The following is a 20,448-nucleotide window of genomic DNA, read 5'->3' on the forward strand; positions in this document are numbered from 1 at the left end:
CTATGTATGTATATGTATAGGGATAAGGAGGCGCTCAGTCCGTTACAATTTATCGCAGTCGACACTGATGCAACAAAACATTTTAAGAAAAATAAATTTATTTACATTTATTATATTTGATGTATACTTCTGTACATTATTTATTTTTAAATTGTTTGAATTGTGTATTTTTGTTGAATATATATTGTATTTGCATGATGAGGACAAATAAAGTGAATGATTTACTGATTATTATTGCACCCATACAGTACAGATTATGTTTTTAGTCAGATATTTTGTCACTTATCAAAAAGGACGGGAAGAAAAGTTATTTTAGTTTTTTACTATTCAAATGACAAACTTATTATTTATTATTGGCCAAGTAAAATTTAGGTTATTTGAAAAATGAATCTGCAATGTTAAGCATCTGTGGGGAGTATTTACCTGTATGTTTACATGGTGAAATAAGAGCAAACATTTACAGTCACATGTTCATTATTGTGCTAGTTTTAGATGATTTAAAGTCAAAATTAAGATTAACTGTTTAATTGTCAACAGTGTCCCTCATATTCTATGGTGTTTAACACTTGGACACAATCTAGTAAAAAGAAATAGTAAAGTAAAAATAATGCTGTAATTCTTAGTCTTATTTCCACTCAATTTGCAAGTATTTGTAAAGACATAAATTTTTTTAGATATTTATATTATAAATCGAATGTAAAGTAATACTAAATAAAAAAAATAACTTGGTTTTTCAGATGCAGGCCTGTGTACTGATTTATATTACATTTTGAGGGGCATCAACGTTTGTTCTTTTACCCACTTGTCTATGTTTTCAGTGGTTTAGTCGCCTTCTAGTGGCAACAGAAAGGTAAGATCTTACTAAAGGAACAGAAGTATTATTTCTGCAGATGGGTCAGTATCTACAGAGGAAGGCAAATAAACCAGTCACATGATTTTAGCCAATTTATTGAGGAGAAATTGAGGTACACTGTGTGGTTGCACATGGGGATAGTGGGAGAGGAGTTTGGATAAACAACCACACTGAACAATGATAAAACATTCCCGTGGTTTAAACTTTGACTAAATGGGTACCTCAAAAAATAAACAATATTCCACTTAATTCCAATGAACCGATCTAAACATGCCAATGAAATTCCAAAGAAGATATTTTTTTGTCTTTCCAACACATGTATAATAAACAGTATAGGCTGTTTTTTTTTTACTTAGATATATGAAATAACCTATTTTAAAGTATAGGCACTTATAACTGCTCAGTGGAATCTTGCGGCAGACAATTTTTTTGATTTAAAGAAGAATAATAATCGTCCTTCTTCTCATCCAGACAGAAAAAAAAAAAAAGTGAAACCCGTCCAACAAATTCAGAGTGAAAACAACATGTGTGTGTGAAGTTTGATGAGGTAATGCGAGATGGGCTCTCGCTCTATCCGTCCAAATTAACCTGAGGTACACAAACATTACAAAGAAGCAGCAAGAATATGGTAGAATATAAAGATACAAATGAAACAATAAAAACATGCTAATCAAAAAAAAAAAAGAGATCGGCAAAAACAAGTACTTCCAGTCCCGCACCAAACTGTGTTACGTTCCCTCCAGTACACATACAACAAGAAAAGCAAAGAAGACTTGTTACATATACAACATTTCATAATATAGCAGCACACAAGTGAATCACGATAAGGCATCTTTGTGTAAGACTAGAAAAGAAAAGCTTCATAGCAGCAAGAGAATGATGTGTATAATCTAGTTTTCTCACTTTGGAATTATCTCTTTCAAATTATACACAAAACCTTTAAAAGCATACAAAAAATTTCTGTTTAAAGCACTTTTTTTTTGGGAAAACATTTGGCTTTTTGCACAACAGAACATGCATGAATACAATTTAGAAACTGTTCTAAAATGTAATGAGGACTTTTTTTAGCATTTCTGCTCGTGGGAAAGTTGTACAGTATATACAGTCAAAACCATGTAAACCGCTACCTGTCTAGAATGGAGAAAACTTCAGTTCAGGGAGCAGTTTACATACAAAAAGAGCAAAAACATGAACGAGAATATTTAGAACACAGTATGCGTGTAACTCTTTAAAAGAACTATGGAAGGTTTTGGCTATGAATTAACAAAAATTCAAGTAAGGTTAAATAAACGCACTGAATCAAAGTCTACAAGTGACTTGGCTTTCCTTAGTTTATATTCTATTACTATAACACAGATTATCCTACGTCTACTCACCTGTCGGGGCGTAGCTTTCAAGACAATGTGCGTTACCCCGTGGGAATCCAGCCCAGAAAAAAAATAACTTAAAAGAAAAAAACCCTAACAACCCCACTGAACTCTCCTCAACCACCATCCCCTTACCATTCTTAAGGAGTGTGTTTTTAAAAGTGCATCAATATTGTTCTGAGTCGCCCACTCTCAATAAAAAGTTAATGGTGAAATTGATAACAGGAGAAAAACTGGTAACACTTCATATTACAGGTCTGCAAATTTCATGGTAACCAGGTGATAATTAGCAAATAATTTGAAATTTCTTTGGAATTACTGCCAAATTATCCCAATATTTATCGAAAATTAGATGAATTATATGCTAAAATAGCATATAATGGTTAAAATAGGGCCTGTGTGCTGCTCTCCATTGGAGCTGGAAAACCAAAATTAATAGAAGACACTTCTGATCAGACACAAATCTCCCCATTGTGTGACTTATTGTCTACACAACCTGGTAGCTAATGTCATGATTCAGACAGGAGTTATTTGCTAATTATTACCTATTTATCAACAGATATGGAAATAAAGCATATCAATTCACTTTGTATTCTTTTCCTGGAAATGTATGTTTATGATAAAGACATTTTCAATAATTTTTCAGGTAAATATTGGAGTAATTTGGCAGTAATTCCAAACAAATTTCAAATAGGTTACTTGCTAATTATCACCTAATTACCATGACATTTGCAGACCTGTAAAATGAAGTGTTACCGAAAAACTGCAGCACAACTAATCTGATCCCCCCTATGATCGGACATTCTTCCTCCGTATGGTGCAACTGCAGAAACATTACATAGCTTAAGTTAACTTCCTCGCCGTCTCGCTATCATTCATCAAATCCAGCACTTTACACATGCGTTTCTTTTCCAAAAACCATCTCACAAGAAAACCTTCGACTTGCATCCATTTCCTCTAAAAACCAAACTTGCCTTTTCCTCTAGTTACATCACCTAGCTGAGGCTCAAATCGCCTGCAAACCACCTACTTCTCTAGGAGCTAGACCAAGAACAGAATAATAATGTAGCCTCGCTGAATTATGATACATGTCGTCCTATAGCATACTGTACTGGTCTGTGGATTTGGCAGTGTAATCAAGACCTTAATAAGTGACCTTGTCCTCTGTGTTAACCTCTAACAGTAGCCACTGCTCCACACCTCAAAGCCCCTCAGGTCCGTCCTCTGTGAGCAGGCCCAGCCCACTCCCGGCCAGCACTTTTCAGCATAAATAGTAAGCAGTGCTACAGGTGCACAGTATTTAATGGATAAGAGAGAGAGAGCAGCTAGCTACAGTAGCGATCCTCTGACTGGATATCTAAATGCCATGTACTGTATCAGCATTTTAATTATAGTTCTCCTGCACAGGTGAGGAAAACCCAATAAAACTGTGAATTGATAACTGCTCACTAACGAGGATAAAAGAGTAACTAAATGCTAGCTAAATATACATTATGTATTTATTTTTATACTAGGTTGTATCAAAAGAAATATGTATATTTCATATAATTTTTTTTTTTTTCAAGTATGAAAATATATTCAGGTTTCCATTCAGGGAAACCGAAGGCACTATCAAGTTTTTTTTTCTTATTTAAATAGCTTGTTTGATTACATGTGGCCCGTATAAAAGGTGAACCCAACCGGGTATGAATGGGGCGAAAAAAGGAGAAAAACTAGAAATTTCTTATTTTCTAAAAGTTCATAGATTTGTCACCATCACTCATGCGGCGCCTTGACGTCGATACTGGCAGCTCTCCGGCCTCCCCGTTAGTTCATTGGTAAACAGGCGTGAGTGGTGGTGGTGGTGGTGTGCGAGTCATGTGGTGATGGGAGTTCATAAGTTGACATCACGTACATCTGTGGGGGTGCTGGACTGGTCTTGTTGCTCCCTCGCCTTGTTTCCTGCTCGGACGCCGGTCTCCTGCCGGTACTGCCGGCCCTGCTGCAGGCTGGAGGCCAGCACACGCTCGATTTGCTCCTGGCACGCCCTCAAACAGTCCTGGAACAAAAAGGGTCAGACGCTGTTACACATACACACACTTCATGTTACACCTTTGCTACTGTTGAAATGCTTTTAACTAGGGCTGTCAATCTATTAAAATATTTTATCGTGATTAATCTCAAATTAATCGCACATTTTTTATCTGTTCAAAATGTACCTTAAAAAGGGAGATTTGTCAAGTATTTAATACTCTTATCAACATGGGAGTGGGCAAATATGCTTGCTTTGTGCAAATGTATGTATATATTTATTACTGGAAATCAATTAACAACACAAAACGATGACAAATATTGTCCAGAAACCCTCACAGGTACTGCATTTAGCATTCAAAATGTGCTCAAATCATAACATGGCAAACTGCAGCCAAGCAGCAGCACAACAGCTGCCAGTGTGTCAGTGTGCTGACTTGACTATGACTTGCCCCAAACTGCATGTGATTATCATAAAGTGTCATGTCTGTAAAGGGGAGACTCGTGGGTACCCATAGAACCCATTTTCATTCACATATCTTGAGGTCAGAGGTCAAGGGACCCCTTTGAAAATGGCAATGCCAGTTTTTCCTCGCCAAAATTTAGCGCAAGTTAGGAGCGTTATTTAACAGGTGCCTATAAAAATGTGTAAAATATTTAGTGAAAATATTATAATAGAACAGCTCAAGGTTGTAAAAAATATTGATTTGCTATTTATGCAAAAAAATAGAGCAAAAAAATATAATAAATATATCTATAATTAGTCTTCTTACATGTACAGTAAAGTGATTTTTATCCCAACGCCAAAAATGCCGCAAAATATTGTTATGGTAAACTACAGACATAAATTCGATCAGCACTTTCAACTTGTTTTCTCAGTTTCTCTCTACATGATACACATCTACTACTATAATAAAACATGCAATGAATAGAGGGTTTAATCTGTACACCTGTACAGACACTAGCGTGCAAAAATCAGGCATTTTATCACATTTGATGTGCGAGTTGTTTAACAGCTTTGGTCACATGCACGGCATACCAGCAGGGAATTATGTGTGTTGAGGTAGGTGGTCCTGTCTGCATCATGACCAGAACAATGGGTACCAGCACGCTCCAATACCAACAACCCACTGCAGCGAGCTACACGGTGGGCACAAGATTCCTCTCTGACACGAGGCCTGAATACAGGGGGGAATGTGCAGGACCTCTGTGGTCTATCAGGGAACAGATAAGCAGATCTGGACCCCCTTCCTCCACCCCACCCCCCCTTTGGGTTTACATCGCGGTCAGTCCCATGTGGAGGTCTGGAGGAAATGGCTTTGACCTACTGCACCCTGAACCTCTGAGTTTGGGTGTAAAACAGAATATAGGACAGTGGGACCGGATGTTTTTGGACAACTTCTCCAATGAAAGGGGATCCTCGGTCTGTCCGTCTGCAGGTCTGTGTGGAAGATGTGGGAGGTCTGGCTCACTGAGCCGGCTGCAGGACTCTTAAAAAGAATGAACCGAGGCTCGCAAAGAGGCCAACATTCCTTTGAAATGTACGGATAATTGGAACCCGATGGGCTGCAGTCGGAGCGCCTGTTGTGACGGCTGGGTTTTGCGGGGCCCTGGTCGCCGTGGCAACGTAACCACAAGCTAAGAGGCAAACCGTGTTGTTCCCGTGGCCCATTGGCTGCGGCCTTTTTGGATTTCTACGCTTCTGGACTGGTTCTCTGTTTTAACAATGACTCACTGTGACGATCAAAGCACACACTGGGGGGTATTATTTTTTTTAAGATATAGTGATTGCTGTAAATCCGCAAAAAACGATTCATATGTCAAATTCATTTAAAATGGGCATAATTCTTTATGTCTGCTGTGAGTTTTCTTAATGATATTATACTTTGAGTTATTAATATTCATTCCAAATCGCCATAGAGATCCATCGTGTTTAAATCTCAGCCAGCGTATACAGCCCACAAAATGCTTATTCGCGCACACTGATCAACTGTAGATAATCTCATTATGATGTCTTTTATAGTTTATAACTTATTATGACATATATTACATTAAAGTCAATGCAAGCCCATTCACTCCCACTGTATTTTTCAACTCAGTAACTTTATAATGTACAAACTCCATACAAATTTCAAAATTCTTATTAGGGCACACTGATAAACTGTACAAAAGCTCCTTAAGTACAGTTTATGACATATATTACATTAAAGTCAATGGAGGTCCATTGACTCCCATTGCATATTTAAAACATCGTCTGCATACAGCAGAAACTCCATACAAATTTCAAAATGCTTGTTATTGCTAGCTGATAACTTGTAAAAAGCTCATTATGATGGCAAGTAAAGTTTATGACTTAAATATTGCATTGAAGTCAATGGAGGCCCATTGACGCCTGTTGTATATACAACACAGCATCTGCATACAGCAGAAACTCCATTCAAATATCCAAATGCTCAGGGTTGAAAAACTGATCAACTGTACAAAAGCTCATTATGATGGCAAGTACAGTTTATGATATATTCTGACTTATATATTACATCAAAGTCAATGGAGGCCCATTCATTCCCACCCATTTTTATACACGGCAACTGTATAATGTACAAACTCCATAAAAATTTTGAAATGCGTATTATTGCAAACCGATAAACTGCACAAAAGCTCCTTATGATGGCAAGTACAGTTCTCATACATTACAATAAAGTCAATGGAGGCCCATTGACTCCCATTGTATATATAACACAGCATCTGCATACAGCAGAAAATCCATACAAATTTCAAAATGCTTATTATTGCAAACTGTGCAAAAGTTACTAATGATGGCAAGTTATGACTTAATATGATTTATATATTACATTAAAGTCAATGGAGGCCCATTGACTCCCACTGTATTTGTAACACAGCATCTGCATACTGATTTATGCTCTGGGAAAGACGCTCCTCGACTTCATTACGAACATATTCCTCCACCAGGAGGGGCACGCAGCTAAAGTGGGAGCCATGCAGAGAAATTGCATGTGTCCTACCACAAGAATGTGGGCTCTGAGTTTTAAGAAGACATTCCCTCTGCCGCTGCTCTTTATAGCAGCAGTCTGGCTCCACAGCCAAGAGCCCGCTCTCCCTCGCTCTCTCCATGAAAAGTAAATAGCTTCAATCTGCCAGTACTAAAGTCATCACTGTTGTTTACTAAAGGGCCTTTTATGCTGCTGTCGTGAGATGTTGCAATGATTATTATTAACAATGCATAGTTGTGTAGCACTAAAACTACTCTGGCAGGTATACATTTCCTTCACTGTGGTACTCACCACCTCTGTGTTGGTGATCTTGGCCAGCAGGTCTGTCAGGTTGTCTCGACTCAGCCTCTGGTCACTGTGGTCCAGCTGCAGGCCACAGACGGCGGCTCCCATGCTGCCGGTGGCGATCATGGAAGGAGGGTTCATGGCAAGGCGGTCATCTGGCGAAGAGAGAGGATTAATGTGCAATTAGTCAAGCAGCAGCTTCAGGCCACAGTGACGTGCGGAAATCACATTTTGTAGCTGCGACACAAAGAGAAGAGGAAGTGTGAGAGATGAAAGAGAGGTGCAAACATCTGAATCATCCCCCAATATGCATGCTCCGCAGCTGAACTCGACTTTCCCACAGTGTGAATTTCAACAGGCGTCGCTGCGCGGCGTAACCTGTGTGGTTTCCTTCATAGAAACTGAAGCTCTGATTAGAAAAGCAGAGTAGGAATCCTCCTACTCGCTACGCAATGAGGTCCAGGTTCGACTCCCTCCGGTACATATTGAGTCTGAAGGCTTAAGCGACAACAGGCCTGGATGGTGGAGGCGGAAGAGGAGAGTCCACCTACGCAAGTACTGAGCTGGAGCTGCTCATGATGTGGCTGTGAATGAAACCTTCTTCTCTCGCCTCGGTTATTTTCCTTTCATGGGAAAACCTGTAAGTATCTTATCTGACCACGAGTCTAAAAGTTCCTCTTTAATCACAAAGCTACTGAGAGAAACTTTTTTCAGAGGAACTCCTGAGCTAAGATGCTTATTATTCTATGGTTGACATCATGTTTCATGAATGTGATTGGTGTTTGACAGGTGACCGGTCAGTCAAACACATAGGAGTGTCAGGAACAAATAGATGTTGTGACAGTGATATTTTTTTTCCAGTTGACCGAAGAAGCTTAATCTATTTATTTATTTATAGCTGTTGGTGAGTATTTAATGTACACGTCATGAGCTGTCGAACAAAGTGGAGTCTGAGGAGCTCATTTATGGTTTGATGGATAATTCAGCAGAGAAATTCCAAGGTCATAGAGTACGTGTTGCAAACTGCTTCAAACAAACTCCTTTGTTTTGTTGGACAGTTGAATAGCTTGAGTAACTCTGGAGTATGAGAAGTGAAGCCAATGCTGAAGTGCCTTAAAATTGCATTCTTTCTAACAGCCAGCAGGGGGCGACTCCTCTGGTTGCAGAAAGAAGTCTGATTGTATAGAAGTCTATGAGAAAATGAGCCTACTTCTCACTTGATTTATTACCTCAGTAAACATTGTAAACATGAGTTTATGGTGTCAATCGCTAGTTTCAAGTCTTCTTCAATACAGCATGATGTTCATTTAGTAAATGATGATCCCATTTAGAGTCAAATAGAACATAAAGCAGGGGAGGGCGTTGCTACCTTGTGATTGACAGGTCACTAGCACAGCGTTGTGAGGTCTGGGAGTTGTCAATGTTTTCGTCTTACAACGTTTTCACAGCGTTTTTTTAGTTGACGAAAAGTTACTTATAACCCCGTCCACTTCTTATATACGGTCTATGGTGGGACCTCGATACCCCCCCTGATCACTACTGCGCTAAACAACATGGCAGCTCCTGTATCCAGGATACTTTGGCTTCAGTTATGTACAGCGGGAGGAAGTGGAGACGCATCGTCAATCTATAGAGTCTATGAGTGTAACCCAACTCTTACTGGATTGTTTCCTTTTGTAGGAACTTGCACATCATCAACATATGCTTTTAAGATTTAATTTACTTTGCCGATTTCCCCAAGTAGAGTCTGGAAAGTTAGAACCAACACGCCCTTTATTTTTAGGAGATTCTCTCAGAGCTATTACAACACACAGGCTTCTTCCGGTCTCAGCACATGGGCATGACCAACCTTAAAAAGGCAAGAGACTTGGCACATACAATCGTTAAAGTCCAACCCAGCACATAGTCCTAGCCCAGTGCAAACCAGTGGTGGTGGCCTGATAGCTTTGATTAAACCCTGAATAGCAGCCCGCTTCACTACGCCCATCTTCTCCTCCAGGGCCCAGCTGTCCATAGGAGGAGCTCCTCCATCATAAGAATAACATCTCAACTCCATATAAAACTCCAAACATTTACATTAGTGCACAACCACAGCAGGCCTCCTTTTTTTTCCACTGCGGCTGCTTTGTGCTCGGGTATAACCAGCTGCTTATGAATAGCAGAGGCGACCACTGAAACACACCCAAATATAAAAAAGAAGTGTGACACTAAAACTGTGCTAAACGGGGCATGAAACTCATTGAAGGAAGCCTATGGTTCCAATAACTAGATTCTAGTAAACAAGTGCTTATTGGCCAGATCTGACCGCACTGGTGTTTTTGAGGAATTTCAATGCACTGAAGTGGACTCCTTTGTGTTATTTCCTTCATTGAATTAGCTGAAAGAGAGGTAGCAAATGAAAGGCAGCTTTGTGAAGGAGAGGTGCGGTACATTGTGTGCATTAGGTGATCCTGCAGTTGTGTTTCAAACCAGGATATGAAAATATTAAAGGGATTCCTAGTATAGGCAAAGGAATGCTATGAAAATTCACCTAGGGGAGAGGCCTAAGGGGACATCTGAGTTTGTGCTTCTCCAGAGCCTCAAGAGTTTATTTTGGACATGAGGCCGGGACGGGAGGAGGATCACTAGATCACTGCCCCGACTTTTTAAACCTGGAAGCTTCCCTGTCAACAAACAATACCCGAGTCATACATCGCAAGATACAATCGCCACCCATGTACGTGGTTTATCTAAACACAGCGCTGATAGGATTTTTCCCAGACACTTTGCAAAGCGAAATGTGGAAATGACCACTTTAAGCAGCTTTTTAGCAGCTGTGAAGAGAAAGCCCGGCTACAGGCTGGGACTAGAAAGTGGATAAGGCAGCCAGCGGAGAATGCCGAGAGAAGAAAGAGGTCACAGATGACTCACGATGCGAGAATGTTTGTGTGTGTGGGAATATTCTGGTGGATGTGGGAATCACAAGGCGGTGGAGTGAGCGTGCGAGTGAGTGAACGAATCAGTAAAAAAGGCTGATGCGTTACCTGTGGCACAGAGGGCAATGAATGTCTGCGTGTGTTTGCGGACCATCGCCAGCTTGTCTTTGGGAAGGGGAAGCCTGCGAATGATGTGCTCTATAAAATCATTTGGGATGACCGAGGCCATGTTCCACTTCAACTTCCCCAGCACGACCAGCTCCCAGTCCTAAAACACAGAAAATATTACAAAAAAAAATCAGTTCAGAGTCGGTGACATAGTCTCTTGACAGAATCTACTCTAGTCAGAGGGTTAAATGGCGTGCTGCCATGCCTCCATTGACCGTGAAAAAAGATCACAGTGCGTCCCTATTCCCAGAGGAAATGGCTCTGTAAGAAGAGTAACATTTCTTCACTTTATCTCTCCTCGCTGTATCTTATTATCTGCGTGCCTTTCTCATTCCTCACATCCTTTGTGTTCATAAAGCCGGCATGTGACAAGCTCTGCCCTGCCAATGAGACAGCTAGCCCCTTCCTTCCTGTCACAAGCCTCAGACAGCTACAATGAGTTTGCACTGCAACAGGCAGCAGCACAGAGACGACTCTTCATACAGTTTTTGCAACGCCGAGAAAGGTGTACGCATTTCGTGATTTAATTTCCTGTGTGTTGAGTCAATCTTTACAGTGTTTCCCTGTTTGGCCTTCAGTATTTTGAGTAAGTAACAGCAAGGAGGAGGATGCAACTTAAGTATTAATGTAACACACATGCATGTTGCATTTTAAGATGTATACAAGATGTGTACAGACCTCCAACTAGACAAAACCACACAGGCCTGAAGACATTTAAGCACAAAAGAAGGTTAGAAAAGCAGATACAGAATGAGCTATTATTGTCAGAATCAATGAAACTCTCCATGGAGAACTTAAATAATCAGTGACACCAGCAAATCAAGCGGCTTCCTTCGGGGTTTCCATAAGTCTTGGAGACACACAAAACATTTGTAAATGTCCTGTTACACATTCAAAAATTTAAAAAAAGTCTTATTCCTCAATATCCCAAATAAAAGTTCTGCTGCAGTGAAGTCTGTAAAGGTTTCCTGACATTTCTCCTCTCGGCCCCCCATGACGTCATCTGTTGTCACTTCGCAGTATGAATGAAGACCATGATGTCGGCCACATGCAGAGGACTTCTCAGTAATTTCATTATGATTTCAGAATAACTGTGTTACCCACGAAGAACGCTCTAGAAGATCACATCAATTTTACATAACGGAGTAAAGTTTTATGCTTGTATGAGGTTACGCTGCTCGACAGCTGTGAGTACTAACAATAGCCATGTTCGTTGTTTATACTTTGATAATTTTTGGGGAGTGGCTTTGGAAGGAGGCCTGTACTAGACGGACTGTCAGTGTTGCCGACTTTCTCTCTAGATTGAGGGATTTTTGGAGCTGGTGCTGCTAGCTACTTTCATTGGAAAAGATTTGGCAACACATGGCTGGGTTTTTCGGTTAGATAATTTAAATCTAGCGCACTAGCGCTGGTAAACCCTAGCTTTAATTTGACACATATACAGTATGTAGCACCAAGTAAGATAAAGATAAAGCTGATTTAAAGACTAATTGAAGTGTATTTAAGTGTATATAAAGTTATGATCCATAAAAAGTGATACTGTGCAGTAAAAGATGACTGTACTGTTGACTGTACCGATGAGACATTTTTCACACTGATGAATAAATGCTGATGAATTCAACTCCTCACTTGCTCCACGTTGACGTGTCACCTATAAAGCCAACGTAGTAAACACTGAAACCCCGACGCCCACAGGGACGGTCCCCCCCCCCTCCGTCACCGAACACCTATCTATCATCTGAAATGTCAACCATCATTCACATTTATGTGGGTTTCCTGTACATAACCTGCCACACACATGCTCGCATTTAACCTATTTTAGCCCCTTTGGAGAGCGTTGAGATGAGCAGGGCGGAGGTTTGCAGTCGGTGTGCTCACTTCCTGGACAGCTGCCCCCCGTCATAACCTCCCCCTCCACCCCCTTAAACTCTCATCCAGCAGCAGCAGACTGTTCATTACAAGGATGCAGCATCTTTAACCGGCTCATAACGGCCTCCTCTGTGCATCCTGTCAGGATATCCAGGAATCTTACGACAATATGGAGCATTAAAAATGGGACGAGTGTCACTTCCCTCAGCAGCTGCAGGCGATACAGGAGGATGTTTAGAGAGCATGTTTGGTTGAAATAAGAAGCAAATTGTAAAATGACAAACATTACCTTGTTATGACTTGTCAAGTGGGAGGATTTGCTGCTTTTCTTTAGGGCAATTATTTTCTCAATTAACTGTTTTGTCAGTAAAATGTCATATATATAGTGAAAAACGGCTATTATTTGTTTTTAATTTATAATTTGTTCTCTTTTAATTCCTTGTTTTGTCCAACAAACAGTCCAAACCCTAAATTCTCACACCGGAGAGCCTGAAACCAGAGAATTTGGGGCATTTTTGCTTGAAAAATGACTGAAACGATTAATTTTTTTCTGTCATCTTCGCTCTGTGATGGTAAACTGAATCTCTCAGAATCATGAAAAGTCTCAACACTTTCTGGACAGGTCCATTGCAAAAGGAATCCGCTGATGTGTGATACAGTAGAAAGCTCCAGAACAAGCTTGTATGTGGATATTGAGTGCAGATTGTTTTGTTAACTTAGTATCTGTGTTTTGGGGATTGTCGATTGGACAAAACAAGCGATTTGAAGACATCAACTAGGGCTAAGTTTGAAAGTTGTGGACATTTTTCACAATTTTCAGACATTTTATAGAATTGAGAAAAGGTAGTTAAAGCTCTAATATGGTGGCTCTAAAAAAACAACAGCTCAAAGTTTGTTTAATAAGCTGCATGTTAGTAAGTAAGAATTAAAGGTATTCCTTTAAACGCCATAAAGAGATATACTCCTCTTGTTTAATACTCATATAGATGTGTGGAGGTCAGATTAAAGAGCATTTCGGCTGCTTTTTTATAGCATAAATCCTCCTATATCTAACCGGAATACAGAGCAAGTCCATGTGGTGAAAGTTATCCAACTTCTATACTGCATAACTGGCACTAGATGGCATCACGCTCCTCTCCAGTCCACATGGATCCAAAGAAAGGATGTGGCTGTATTGTGCTACAGCTCCACTTATAAGGAAAATGGGATACTTCCTGTGAAACCAACAGCATTATAAAATCATCCCCAAAATGTGACACTGCATTTTTATGTTCTCCTGAATGAATGGCGGCTTTTGAAAAATTCTTACCAGCAGTTCCCGTGGTGTGATGGAGTTGTCTGTGTACATGCAAAGTTTTTCTGCTGATAGCGGCCTGCAGTCCTTTAACTTGGAGGCCAGGAATATGCACACAGCTCCCAGGAGCTGCAAATAACTCTTTCTGGTGGGCATCACCGCTAAAAATCTGTCCAAATAATTAATGGCTAAAGGGAAGACGTCTTCATTACTCTTCTCCTCTTCACACACCTGAAAATGAGACAAAAAATGCAACAGAAAATTAGGTTATTAATGTAAAATAAGAAAAGTATAACAGAAAAAGTAGGATTATTTATATGCTTTAAAGCAGAGAAGTTAAAGATGGGTTTGCAGAAGAAAGTGATTTTTTCCATGCTTTTTTTTTTTTTAGGTTAACGGTTAAACTTTCATATCACTTTAGCAAAGTTAAGGCAAGGCAGAAACAAATTAGCTCAATAGGAAGTCGTTCAGCAAAAACGTCGCCATTCAACTCCTCTTCCTTGTTGGAGGCTTGTCCTCTTTAAAAAATGCCTAAAAATTAAAACATACTACATAACAGCTTTAAAAACATGTGCACAATGTTAAAAAGTTGTGCTAAAATACTTCCCGACTGTTAAAAACACAGAATATCTTAGCAAACATGAATTTTATAATCAAAAATGAAAGTGTTTTTCTGCACATGCACGTTGCTTTGAGCTGCTTGAGCCATATAAAAAAAATTAAAAATAATTATTAAAAAGGGGGAAGTGTGAGTTTTTCGATTATGTAAATTAAGATTAACTTCCCCTTTGTCGCCTGAGCTACTTATTTGGCAAAAAGCACCAACTTTAGTAGCTTTTAACCACATAAATATGAAGCTATTTCTTTTTTTGAAGCTCTTCAGTGGTGGAATTTCCGACTCTCCCACGCCTTTTAGGTGACTCATTCTCATTCAATTCAACAACTCTTTATGAGCTCAAACACTCCAGTTTATGAGCCCAAAAGATGTGTGTCAACATGCACAAAATAAAGAAGTTATTATTATCAATGCATTAAAAGTGCCCACAAACCTCGTGCATCCAACCTGCAACCATTCGTCTCATATAAGGCTGAATATCCTTCTGGACCCGCTGGAAATAAGAGCATTGAGGTAAAAACCTGTCCTCAATGGTTAATAAGCTTTGCAGCACTCTGTCATCATAGAGGATGTTTGGGTCTTGCTGAGCTCTGACTGCTGCATGGTCCGTCTCCAGGCAGTAGAGCTCCATGACTACGGCCTCTTCTCCTTCTCCTCCCCTCCACTGTTCGGGGCTTTAAACACTCTTTTACTGGCTAAATGACACGAATAACTGATAAATAATGGTTACAATGTTGTCGGCAGCTGGACAGGAGGAGGAGAAGAGCCCACAGTGAAGCATGAGGCTGAGTTGAGCTGGGTTTTTAGCTCCAGTCCTGCTGCCTCTCTCAGTTTCTGCTTCTTCTTCTGCTGCTGCTGCGGCGGCCGCCTTGCTCGGAGTCAAACCGGACGCAACGAAGAGGAAGACGACATCCGGTTGTGTTTCAAAATAAAAGCCGCTATGGCACCAAACCCTTCTTTTCTTTTTTTAACTGCTGCTCTTCTAGGAAACTGTTGGCCTGGCTTCCGGTCTTTCTCTACTGTTTTAACAATACTTTTTTATTTTTTTTATTTCAAAATGACAAAATAATATGAGAATTAAACAGTTAATCTTAATCTTGATTTTGACTTTAAATCATCTAAAACTAGCACAATAATGAACATTTGACTGTAAATGTTTGCTCTTATTTCAAACATACAGGTATATACTGCCTACAGATGCTCAAGATTGCAGATTCTTTTTTTTCAAATAACCTAAATTTTACTTGGCCAATAATAAATAATAAGTTTGTCATTTGAATAGTAAAAAACTGTTAAAATGAAATAACTTTTCTTCTATACCTTCTTGATAAAAGTGACAAAATATCTGACAAAAAACATAATCTCTACTGTATGGGTGCCATTATAATCAGTAAATCAATCACTTTATTTGTCCTCATCATGCAAATACAATATATAAATCAACAAAAATACACAATTCAAACAATTTAAAAATAAATTATGTATAAAAGTATACATAAAATATAATAAATGCAATAATAATGATAATAACAACGGATGGTACAAAAGAAAATAAAAAGAAAATAAATTATGTGCAAAATATACGGATATACGTAACTAAAAACTTTTTTTTTTGTGTTTTTTTTTATTTCAAAATGGCAGTATACATAGTAACAGCAGAAAACATTAAAGACATTTACATACAGAAGAAACATAGCGAAAACAACAACAAAGAGCTGAGACAAACATAAAAGGACAACAGAAATGAAACAAAACCAACATAAAATTAAAAAACAAAAAACTAAAAAAGACCACGCGAGAGTATGACAATAATTTCACTTAAAAACTTTAAAGATATTGCATACAATCATTGTTTTCATTGCTTTTTTTTGTTTTATGAGGAAGAAATTGTTGGCGGATACATTTCCATTTCTTTCATAAATACAAAGAAATTAGTCTTTTTTTTTGGTAAATGTACACTTGTGAATGTGGAACTTCGCGAGAATTAAAATTAAATTAATAAGAAAAAATGCATTACTGTCTTTGTCACTGTAATCATAGCAACCAAATATAATATTTCTATAGCACAGTTAAAAATCTGAGAAAATGGTAACAAGTATAACATTATTGACATCTTTCCACAATTCACATGTAAATTTACAGGACCAGAATAAATGAGAGCAAGTTTCAGGATGTGATCCGCAGAAGGAACAATTTACATCTATGTCACTCTTTAACTTTTCTAAGAAATGTTTCACTGGATAGAATCGGTGGATCAACTTAAATGACACCTCTTTTACCTTATTTGTTAGAAGTTTTAACGATACTTTGAAAGAGGCAGACAAGTGGACCATGACGTAGGCCTCATCTGCTTCACAACTGGTTTAGACTACAACCTACTTTCATGGTGCCTCTGCATGAAATATATAGTGTACTAACTACAATGGACCTAGTAATTACATATATTATGAGAGCTTTTATTTAGGTAGACCTGGTTGCTTATTAAATAGATCAAAGGACACAGCTAGTTTGTGCAGAATGAGAATAATGATACTCAGCAACAGCAGCTTTAACATCATAATATAAATGTAAAATATTACATTAACATTACAACAACTAACACAGTTAAATTAACTTAAATTAGTTTCATTCTTTTTTTCAAGTATTTATTTTGTAGTATATGTTTTTTATTTTATTAAATTTACAATGAATCCTAAAGAGATTGTGCTGGTTAAATAATAAGAACAAAAAATAAGAAAAAAACGTCATTAGGGCAACTCACCAACAAAGGAAATAAAACACTGACAACTATCTGCAACGATTAATCGATTAGCCTAGTTGTCAACTATTAAATTAATTTTTAAGAATTAATCATCTTGGGCTTTGAGAAACACTGATCCACATTTTTCACTATTTTCTGATTTTTATAGACCAAACAACTAATCAATTCGTTGAGAAAATTAATTAATTGATTAATCAACAATGAAAATAAACGTTAGGTCTTGTTGCAGCTCTACTGACAACTATATTCAGTTTAGTTTTGTTTATTCATTTATTTGTCAGGGACAATGTACAAAAAACATTAATCTTGCACAAGGAGAAGAGATGCTTTGTACTAGACTTAGCTACTAGCTATTTAACTGTCTGCAGTCACAGTTATGTAGACACATCAGACACATATACAACTAATGCAATTAAGACAAATACAAATTAAAAATACAATAGCCTATTACTAATGAAAGAATTCAAACAATGAAGAACAAAAGCAGAATTATGATGACAGAAAGTTAGCATTAGGTAGCTAGGAAATAAAACACTGACAACTAAATTGAGTTTAGTTTAGTTTATTACATTTAGGTAACAGCTTGGGTCCATGTTAAATGGTGCCTTTAAATGGGGTCGTGTTTACCGTGTTTACGAGAACAGTCCGTATGAACGCCCCCCTCTTGTGGTATTCACGTGTGACGTGTTTGTTGACGTTGTCAGAAATGGCGGAGGCCATGGAACGTCAGTTTTCGGTGCATAATAAGTTAATATATTGTAATTTTAGTCGTATATTGTTTTTCTTCGTAATTTCATAATATGTCTGAGCAAAATGTTGATATTCCCAAAGGCCTCATCTTTTTCCTCTGTCATTATGCCTTTTCATTTTCTGCATTATGTTACCCGCTTTCTTGCTAAATTGTTAGCCTCTGTGGCTTCTAGACACTGATAGTAACGTTAATATTGCCGTTGCTTAGCAGCGCTGTTCTCACGACTTAACCACTTGAACGCCAAGAATATTGTGTACACGACTTCCCATGTTGTAAACACGAGCTCACGAGTTTAATTTGAAGTCGCCAATTGTATATTTGTGACATCACAAAGTTACAGAAATCCTGACAACTTGTTTCAAAGGCACAGTCTCTGAATATGGGCTGTGTGTATTTCACCAAGGAGAACAGTAATGGACAGTATTTATACAGCACATAAACCTGTTTTATAATAAAAAAGACACGAAAATCTCACTTTTTACAATATGGGACCTTTAAAGCACGGCTGTGCCAAAGTACAGCTTCACAGAGAGGCATGTAGATGTCCTTATTGTAGTGTGACCACAGGTTCACTATCTAATAATGTGTGATTAAAAGCAGCCTCTCTGAAACCACTGGTGCTTTTAATCAGGTCATAGTCCTGCGACATGAGCTGGGATCCGTGGGACTGCATTGTGATGTTGCACACATCCTTATGGCGAAGGGTGTGGACAGCATGTTGGTCCCTTTCCAGGAAAAAGTTTTCCATAAAGGAAGTCCTTTGGCATGGTGGCAATGCATGGCATGCCACAGGATGAAAGTATGAGGATGGACATGTAAATCTGCAGAGAGTGCTTGTCTCCGGGAAGTCCAAAACATGTTGTTTTGTCCTTCTAAGACAGGATCTAAGGTGAAGTTGTTAACTCCGTATGATGTTTGATCCCTGAAGGCCATTTCACTTCCGTATGTGCAGCTGTAAGAGCTAAAACATGCACAATAAACTTTTCACGCATCTAGATTTGCTGCTTCAGATCATGTGTATTTACAGTCTGAATGACAGGATCTGAGCTGAACCACTTCTCGCTGGAACGACTTCACAAACTCCCCCCACCTCTTTTCACAGTCGCCACCAAAGAGCTGAATGAGATATGGAGTTTCATTGAGAGAAAAAAAAAGGAGAGCACTGTGGAGCTATTATGAGAGCAGACTGTGAAGTGAGAGTGGGAACTGTCTCGGAGGGAATGTCAAGGTTAGCTAGATTAGTTCTACTTCAAAGGAGGGGGTGTATGTTTGAGAGGATTCATCTTAAAATTGAGATTTCATGTCAGAGGGTTATCCCTTTGTCTGATCATGGAGAGGCTGACAAATCCCTTTTTTGTCCGAAGGGGGTCTCTCCGCAAAAAGTAGCCTCCCATACCAGACAGTCACTTGAGGGAAACAGAGGTGTCAGACAGATAAAGCAGCCTTACCCTGCTGCTGCTGTTTGTGCATGTGTCCTATGATAACACATGTCAGCCGCTATCACACACTCCGGGCTGCACAGAGGTAACAGAGAGCGCCCGAAGCCCTGGGAAAACGTGGAGGAGCGTGAAATCACCTTGATCCAAAGATTCCTGCTGCATACCAGTCCACTGAACCCACCAGAGCACAGGGGCCCAGAGATGGGCAGCCTGCCACAGATCAAGAGACAAACACAGAGAAAAAGAGAAGAGGTGGAGGGCGATAGTCAAGATCTTTAATCCCACAGATTGGTTTGAAGCTTAACATCATTTTATGTATTTCCTGTCCACGAGGGAGGCCTCTCTCTCTGTCGGATATAAACACAGGATTTGCTTTTTACATGCCAGATTCGGGGCCGAGCTTGATTACAGGTTGCCCATGTGCTCTGAGTCAAGCTGGCTGTTTGAGTTTACTGACAGTAGAGAAGAGGATGCTATGGCTGGAATGCTGTGGTGTGAACAGCGGTGAACACTCCTCCCAGCGCTGAGTGATAGCTTAGCCAGTTGAGTAGATAAAGTGGCTTCTGTCTGTCACATGGTTGCATACTATATGCTTTCACATCAACTGATTACACCCACGTCGGACTAAACACCCGTTCCCAAACATGAAAAGTAGGCGACATAAATGTTCATGCATAGTCGCATGTTTTCACATGCTATTCTGGTCAGGCTATCAGCAGCGTGGAGCGGGCCTCTATCGCGAATGTCACACATCAAAGACGTCCCGTCACCGCCACTCACTCCCGAGTGGCGGAGGGGGAAAAGTGGGAAAAGAAGGTGCTTTCCAGGAGGAGTTCAGCAAATCATATGCAGGATCTGAAATAACTGTTTGCTGCTCCCAGTTGCTGTTTTATTCTCAACCCACCATCTTCATAATTATGAGTAACCCCCTTCCATCAATCCTTAAAGATGTGACTGGAGGCCCCGCGGTGCAACCAGCTAATTTGCACTCAGCGAGATTAGGAAACAAATCAGCGCAGGAAAAAAGAGGGTGTTTTCCACGCTGTGTCTTAGGAATGTTTTGGCTAAACTGAAAGCCATCATTCAAACTGAAATGCCAACATTTTGAG

At 39.3% G+C, this 20,448-nt stretch overlaps 1 protein-coding gene across 1 annotated transcript; it reads right to left on the reverse strand.

Annotated features, from left to right (window-relative positions):
- Window positions 1-932: 932 nt before the first annotated feature.
- On the reverse strand, window positions 933-15,240 carry LOC141762154 (G1/S-specific cyclin-D2-like). Its single transcript, XM_074626090.1, has 5 exons — window positions 14,822-15,240; window positions 13,788-14,003; window positions 10,550-10,709; window positions 7,533-7,681; window positions 933-4,258 (listed from the first exon to the last, which is right to left on the reverse strand). Exons 1-5 carry the CDS (start codon window positions 15,017-15,019, stop codon window positions 4,094-4,096), a joined length of 888 nt encoding a protein of 295 aa, XP_074482191.1. The 5' UTR covers window positions 15,020-15,240; the 3' UTR covers window positions 933-4,093.
- Window positions 15,241-20,448: the final 5,208 nt, after the last annotated feature.

This window comes from Sebastes fasciatus, chromosome 23 (genome assembly GCF_043250625.1).
Source record: "Sebastes fasciatus isolate fSebFas1 chromosome 23, fSebFas1.pri, whole genome shotgun sequence".
NCBI lineage: Eukaryota > Metazoa > Chordata > Actinopteri > Perciformes > Sebastidae > Sebastes > Sebastes fasciatus.